At 42.7% G+C, this 8,241-nt stretch overlaps 1 protein-coding gene across 1 annotated transcript in view; it reads left to right on the forward strand.

Moving 5' to 3' along the window:
• Positions 1-4,277: 4,277 nt before the first annotated feature.
• The window catches only part of prdm1a (PR domain containing 1a, with ZNF domain), a 14,943-nt gene continuing 10,979 nt past the window's right edge, over positions 4,278-8,241 (forward strand). The window contains exons 1-2 of the mRNA XM_084026830.1: positions 4,278-4,474; positions 7,150-7,494. Coding sequence (XP_083882956.1) covers positions 4,448-4,474; positions 7,150-7,494 — 372 coding nt within the window. The 5' untranslated portion in view covers positions 4,278-4,447. The remainder of the gene's footprint in view (positions 4,475-7,149; positions 7,495-8,241) is intronic.

Genomic DNA, 8,241 nt, shown 5'->3' on the forward strand with positions numbered 1-8,241 from the left:
TTTCCATGGCAACGAGATCCCAACGATATCTCAGCGTTGCTGGAATCTGGAGGAGCATCGTAACGGGTAATCGGGTAACGTTTCCTTCCAGAAGGAGTGTGAAGGGTTAATCCCACCTGTAGCCCCCAGAAGCCCATCCTCTCTCTTCTTCACTCTCCCTCCTCCTCCTTTTACTCCTCTTACTCCTCCTCTTACTCCTCCTCCTCTTACTCCTCTTCCTTCTCCTCTTACTCCTTTGAGAATAACTTTCTAGCTGAACGAGTAGAAAGTTTCTGTCCGAGGAAAGTGTGTTTCCATGCACTCTTGTATGCATGTAGGTGTATGCAGGTGTGTGTGTGTGTGTGTGTGATAGAGGCCCTCTGTTAAACTAACAGAGACCCAGGTGGTCTCTGGACCCTCTTTTGTCCCCCCTCCCGGTCTCCTGCAGGCATGCATGCAGAAACAAAAAGACACATTTCAATGTGACTTCAGAGCAGTTTGAGTTCAGGGAGTCAACGGCTCATTCATCGCCATCAACAATAAAAAAGGACACAGCTCTTCTTCTTCTTCTTCTTCTTCTTCTTCTTCTTCTTCTTCTTCTTCTTCTTCTTCTTCTTCTTCTTCTTTCTGGTTGTTTTGCAGAAGCAACGATTGCTTGGTTGCAAAGCATCAACATGTCCGACAGCTGTGGGACAGATCCGCTGCTGTGTGTGTGTGTGTGTGTGTGTGTGTGTGTGTGTGTGTGTGTGTGTGTGTGTGTGTGTGTGTGTGTGTGTGTGTGTGTGTGTCGGGGTCGTCTGTTGGCAGGAAGCAGTAGGCAGCGAGTGATGTGGTCAGACCCTCTGTCACCAGCGAGAGAGGGAGGAAGGGAGGGAGGAGGTCCGTGTCTCTCTCTCTTCTTCTTCTCCTTCTTCTTCTTCTCTTCTTCCTGTTGCTTGTTTTCCTTTCCGGATCATCGTTCTTCATTAGAGCAGGAACAGAAACACAGCCGGAGCCTCGTTGATGAGGATCGTTGAGACCAGATTCAGTTTCTCTCCGTTTATTGGGAGACGTTGAGTTTAAAGTGTGAAGATGTTTTACGGGATGGCGTCGTTCCTGTTTTCTAATATTTCCAGATGAAGCTGGATGCCGTTATGGTTGAATTTAATTTACATAAAAATACAAAGAAATTAGATAAATAACAATATAATTTGTTTAATCTGATCCAGATGTTTCATTAGAAGCAGCTGGGCTTCAGAGGTTCCCATCGTCTGCCAATGATCAATATGACAATCAATATGGAATTGATTTTCTGCGTCTCCTTCATGTCAAACCGATATTTTTAATCAAACAAGTGTCAAACGAGTGTTGTTTTTCCTTTTTATGTTTGGCTTTAGTGTCGATTTTATTACCTTCTTGTTTGTTTTGTTTTCATTTCCGCATTTCATTTTTTCTCGTTTTGTGTTTTATATATATATCGACTGATCGGGAGGAAAAACATCAAAGCAAATCAAGTGAGGGAAACATGAAAATCCTGAATTGATTTATTTTCTTGTTGAGAAAAGTGATGGAAAAAGTGAGAGAGACGTCGGAGTGGAAACTAATTTTGTAAATAGAGTTTAAATCAAAGGGAAGGAGGAGAGAGAGGGGAGACGGGGGAGAGGGGGGGAGTGGAGTGAGTAGGAGGTAAATTGAGGGAGTCGGGGGACAATTAGATGGGAATTTCCAGTGTTAGTGAGCGAGCGAGCTTTTGTTTAAACAGAGAGAGAGAGAGCGGTTTCATTCATATCTGACCCCCTTTCTGTTATTACAACATAATAATCTCATTATTAAAGAACAGAGGAAGATAAACAGTTAACGTGTCGGTCGTAGCTCCTGTTCTCAGATCAGATCGTCCTGTAAATCCATCCAGCAGGCTTCATGTGTGACCTGACCTCAGGTCTGATCTCACAGCGAGAGGCTCGCATCTCTGGATCGCTTCACAGATTCACGTTAAGTGAGAAGCAGCTGAGACTTTCACTCATGAACCCTCAGCGATCCTTGTGTGGTTTGCAGAGTCGTCAGGTGATGGTCCATTAAAACAGACTCGCTAATTAAAGATCCTAATACGTGTAATAATCCAGCTCTGATCACAAACAGTCCAAAGAGAACGTTACAAAACTACACTAAACACTTCTAGAGTCTCCATCTAAGACGGTGACGTATTCACACTAAACACCTCTAGAGTCCTCATCTAACATGATGACGTATTCACACTAAACACTTCTAGAGTCTTTATCTAACATGATGACGTATTCACACTAAACACCTCTAGAATCTCCATCTAACACGGTGACGTATTTACACTAAACACTTCTAGAGTCTCCATCTAACACGGTGACGTATTTACACTAAACACCTCTAGAGTCTCTATCTAACACTGTGACGTATTTACTCTAAACACCTCTAGAGTCTCTATCTAACACGGTGACGTATTTACACTAAACACCTCTAGAGTCTCTATCTAACACGGTGACATATTTACACTAAACACCTCTAGAGTCTCTATCTAACACGGTGACGTATTAACACTAAACACCTCTAGAGTCTCTATCTAACACGGTGACGTATTAACACTAAACACCTCTAGAGTCTCTATCTAACACGGTGACATATTTACACTAAACACCTCTAGAGTCTTTATCTAACATGATGACGTATTCACACTAAACACCTCTAGAGTCTCTATCTAACACTGTGACGTATTTACACTAAACACCTCTAGAATCTCCATCTAAGATGGTGACTTATTTACTCTAAACACCTCTAGAATCTCCATCTAAGATGGTGACTTATTTACACTAAACACCTCTAGAATCTCCATCTAACACGGTGACGTATTTACTTTAAACAGCTCTAGAATCTCCATCTAAGATGGTGACTTATTTACACTAAACACCTCTAGAATCTCCATCTAACACGGTGATGTATTTACACTAAACACCTCTAGAGTCTCCATCTAACACGGTGACGTATTTATACTAAACACCTCTAGAGTCTCTATCTAACACGGTGACATATTTACACTAAACACTTCTAGAATCTCTATCTAACACGGTGACGTATTTAGTCTAAACACCTCTAGAGTCTCTATCTAACACGGTGACGTATTCACACTAAACACCTGTAGAGTCTCTATCTAACACGGTGACGTATTTACACTAAACACCTCTAGAGTCTCCATCTAAAACAGTGACATATTCATACTAAACACCTCTAGAATCTTCATCTAACACAGTGACATATTCATACTAAACACCTCTAGAATCTTCATCTAACACAGTGACATATTCATACTAAACACCTCTAGAGTCTCTTTCTAACACGGTGACGTATTTACACTAAACACCTCTAGAATCTCCATCTAACACGGTGACGTATTTACACCTCTAGAAAACATTGATTTGAATGTCCTATTTTTATTTATGCATGCTATCTATTAATAACATTTGAAAAAGTTTGCAATGCTTCACATATTTCTGAATCTCGTACTTGTTGAATGTTATTATTTTTTTGCTTTGATGATGTGAACTTGTGCTTCTCTGCCAATAAAGCCTTCAAATTGAGAGAGAGGGCGAGAGACACAGACAATGAGAAGAGAGAGAGAGAACTTTAAAGTTAAGGAAACAAGGGCAGACCAGCCCTGCCCCCTAGAGGCCGTGTGTGTATGTATGTGTGTGTGTGTGTGTGTGTGTGTGTGTGTGTGTGGGGGGGGGGGGGGTCACTGTCACAGGATGTCCCTCTCTTCCCCTCTCCAAAAGATACACACATACGCTTTGTTTACCCTTTTGCTAACAGACACCTCACACACACACACACACACACACACACACACACACACACACACACACACAGAGAGAGAGAGAGAGAGAGAGAGAGAGAGAGAGAGAGAGAGAGAGAGAGAGAGAAAACAGCATCATCATTGAAATATTTTTTTTATTTTGATGCAGTGTGTGTGTGTGTGTGTGTGTGTGTGTGTGTGTGTGTGTGTGTGTGTGTGTGTGTGTATCATGGCCTCAGGTGAAAGCTCCTGCTGCTTCTTCCACGCAAAGAAAAATGTGTGTGTGTGTGTGTGTGTGTGTGTGTGTGTGTGTTTGTGTGTGCGTGTGTGTGTGTGTGTGTGTGTGAGAGAGGATAGGGGGTCGTGAGGTGGGCGGGGCCAGGGTGAGGGGCTGGCCTCATGACTGGGTGGTGGGCGTGGCCTCCAGAGCGAGGGGCGTGTCTCTCTCCAGCTTAGTCAGATGGATGTCGGTCGTTGTGAGACATTTGAACAGAGGACACCGAGTGGATCACACACACGCACTCTGACACACACACACACGCGCGCACACACACACACGCACACGCAGCAGCCCCGGTGTGGAGTAGCAGCGCGCGGAGCGACGGACTGCACCTGTCCGGGTCTCAGGTCCAGCAGAGACACGTAGAGCGGATCCGACCCGACGTCCTTATGTGTGGATGGGACCAAAGTTACACGGTGAGTCCGGATCCGCGGAGCGCGTCCGCTCCTCGGACACCACCGAAGAAGAGACCGTCTGCAGGACTTTATTCATGGGGAAGAGAGTCGAGCTCGTTTGGGTTTTGTTTTTTTAATTTTGTGTAAAAGTTTCCGTGTTATGAGAACAGAAAAGCAGTAAGTAAAATTAACTATACATTATTATTATTTATTTTTTTATTATTATTATTATATTGACTTCTTGAATCAAAATATAATGTTTTAAATTCGATTTGTGTCTTTTGGGGCTTTTTTTAAGCAAGAAAATTCATTTTATTTCTGACTTTTTGATATATTTTATTATTTTAAGGATGCTGATGAGCAAATACATAAACTTCTGGTTAAACTTTGGGTTTCAGACGGTTTGTTAAATTTCTCAGTTTTTAGGATTTGAGTTTTTTTAATGAAAAATGTCTTTAAAGACTTTTTTCTGATGTTGGATTGAAATGAGAACTTGTGTTTCCTCGCCGCTGATTGGCTGTTCACGGCTCGCGGAGTTTCATTAAACACACATTCATGTGATCCCTGATGCCTGATCAGCTCCGGGTCTTCAGTTGGTCTCAGTCGGCCGGATTGTTTCTTGTTTTTGTTTTTTCTGGTTTCACTATGAGTTCTCGATGTTGCAGCTGTTAAACAGAGAGAGCCTGAGTTCAGATGGAATATTGGGAAATATCAGCTTTTTCAATGAGCTTCGTTTTAAAAAAGGCAAATAGAGCAGAAACTGTGTGAAGGTGCAGCCGCTGGCACACTTTAACTATTCAAATAACAGCTTGTTTTTTTGTTTTTTTGGAGGGATTTGAATGATAGTTTTAGTTTAGTTTGCTGCAGTCTGAGGAGTTTTACTGGTGCAGCTTTACATCTCTTCATTTTGGATTTTAAAATAATTTTCTTGCACGTTGAGAAGAAGAAAGACAGACATGTGAATCTAAATCTAAACATGTGCAGCGAGAACATTACAGAGAAGTTAACACGGACACATGATTCACTTGAATTCATTGTTTTTTGTCTCCTGGAGAGGAAAAAGGATTTTATTCTCAGAAATCAGTCGGCAGAGATAATTTGAGTTCATGTGTTCATGTGATTTCTTGCTGCTGTTCAGGAGTGGGGGGGGGGGGTAACTAACTGACTGGGGGGGGGGGGGGGGGGGAGGTAACTGACTGGAGCCAGTTGGATGTGAAATCATTTTCTTTCTTGCGGCTGCAGAAGAATTCACTGTGTGGTCACTGTTGATCTGCTTTCCGCTGCCTGTCTGCCTGCGTGGGATGAGCAGCATGTTTTCCCTGAGTGGATATCTGTGTGTGTGTGTGTGTGTGTGTGTGTGTGTGTGTGTGTGTGTGTGTGTGTGCGTGTGTGTGTGTGTGTGTGTGTGTGTGTGTGCGTGTCTTGGGTGGGATCACGTTTGAAGTTTTGTTTGTGCTGCTGTGGCCCCCCAAATGGAAAAGTTTTGCCGCTCCCTTCCTCATCGCCCCCCCAAAACACACACACACACACACTCTCTCTCTCTCACACACACACACACTCTCTCTCTCTCTCACACACACACTCACTCACACACACACACACTCTCTCTCTCTCACACACACACACGGCGGATGGTTTGCCGGTTCCGCTGCAGTGCCACTCTGCTTCCAATTTTAGCTTCATTCAGACGCGTTTCCTTCCCCTGACTTCAGGAAGAGACAAGGACGCTTAAATCCGTGATCTGGTCTCTCTCTCACACACACACACACACACGTTCTGTAGCAAAACAAGTCAAATACATATTAACACACGAGCCGAGGAAAGAGTTCAGCTGTAAACACTGCTGAAAAAATGTTCAATAATTGTTCTTTTAACAGAAAATGTGGATTTGATGGAAAATATTTGTAGTTGACGAGTAAAACTAGGGTCAGAATGAGTTTTCTTCTGTGATTTGAAATGTTAAAGATTTATCTAAAATAATGATAATAAAGTCAGACTTCACAATGTAAAATCAGTTAAATTCACTTTTTTATTATATCTGAGGATAAAAAAAATCTAACAAATTTAAATGTTTTATAATAATAATATAAACAATAATAATAATAATAATAATAATAATATGATAATAATGCTAATATAATAATACGAATAATAATATAATAATAATATAATTATATGATGATAATAATTATATGATAATAATAATATCATCATTAAAGGAACTCGTCCTGAACGAACGCAGCTTTTCTCTGATTCCCAAATTCCCAAACGTCTTCCCATCTGTTGAGTGTGTGTGTGTGTGTGTGTGTGTGTGTGTGTGTGTGTGTGTGTGTGTGTGTGTGTGTGTGTGTGTGTGACAGCAGACAGCAGCATTAGTCAGACCCCCCCCCCCCCCCCACCGACTCACCCACATATAATCAGATCTCTTCCTTTTTTTCATCTCTTTTTCTTTCTCTCCTCTTTTCATTTACAATGTTTTTCCTCCTTTTTTCCAACTTTATATCTTTTTCTTTTTTCCACTAATTCCTCCGTTGCTGCTTCTTCTTTCTCCGTTCTCTTCTCATCTTTAGCTTCTTGTTTTATTTTTCTTCCTTCCTTTCCTCTTTCCTTTTTTGATGCTCAACCTTTTATTGATTTTCCTTCTTTCCATAAAATCTCTAATTCAGAATCTCTCTCATTCTCTCTCTCTCTACCAGGCGACCTCTCATAGCTCGGCCATGTTGACCAGTGAGGGGGCGCACGCCATGGAGCAGGACGACGCGCACAATGGCGCCAAGATGGCCTCCGCCGCCACCTCGGGCGGCTCGGCCGCCACGGAGACGGAGACGGTGGCGGTGGCGGACACCGATGTGGACATGGAGGAGGCAGACATGAGCTGCTGGACGGAGGCAGAGTTTGAGGAGAAGTGCACGTACATCGTCAAGGATACGCCATGGGAGGCAGGGCCGGATGGCGTTGCCATGACGACGACAGCGCCAACCAGAGCCGAGGCGTCTCTGCCCCGAAACCTGACCTTCAAACACCCAACCGACAGCAAGGAGGTCAGACTCACAGTACAGTGTGTGTGTGTGTGTGTGTGTGTGTGTGTGTAGCGGTCATTAATTGCTGCAGTACCTTCGGCGACTGGCAGGGGGCGCAAACGAACTTTGACTTTAACGCTTTTGTGAAATTCTTCTTCTTCTTCTGTTGACTGAAGAGTGATAATCAATAACTGGATCAATATTTGGTTCCGTTTTACGTAATCTCATTCTCACGACTCATTTCCTCCGTTTGAATCTTTTAACCAAACAGCGACCTCGTGACTGGACGAGCTTTCTCTCGTCGATGGAGGTGAAAATTCTTAATCTTGAAAAATGCAAATTTACGACTCCTGTCTGAATTATTGTCGAACGGTTTCCTGCTGGTGTTCAGGCTCGTGCTTCTACTGGAACACGTTCACGTGCTTTCATGGCCTCAAACTCTTTGAATAAAACTTTAATCAAATTATTTTTTAATGATGAGCGTTTGTCATCCGTTGCACTTTGAGTTCTTTTTTGGAGATAAAGACACTGAAGGTCAAAGGGTCGTGACTTTGGTGATTTTGACACTCTTTGTGAGTTTGTCTGTAAAGTTGCGTGATATAGATTTTCTCATCGGAGGCTAATCAACAGGAAACCGGAGAGAGAAGCCGTCAGCCGTCAGCTAATATTTATCTAGAAGAAGAAGAGAAAGGCTGAGTCGCTCTGATCAAAGACCACAGAACACAGATCACTGTGGAAGTCTGTTAATACGTCACAAGTGTCTGCTTC

The sequence above is a fragment of the Eutrigla gurnardus genome, assembly GCF_963514095.1.
Source record: "Eutrigla gurnardus genome assembly, chromosome: 14".
NCBI classification, from domain to species: domain Eukaryota; kingdom Metazoa; phylum Chordata; class Actinopteri; order Perciformes; family Triglidae; genus Eutrigla; species Eutrigla gurnardus.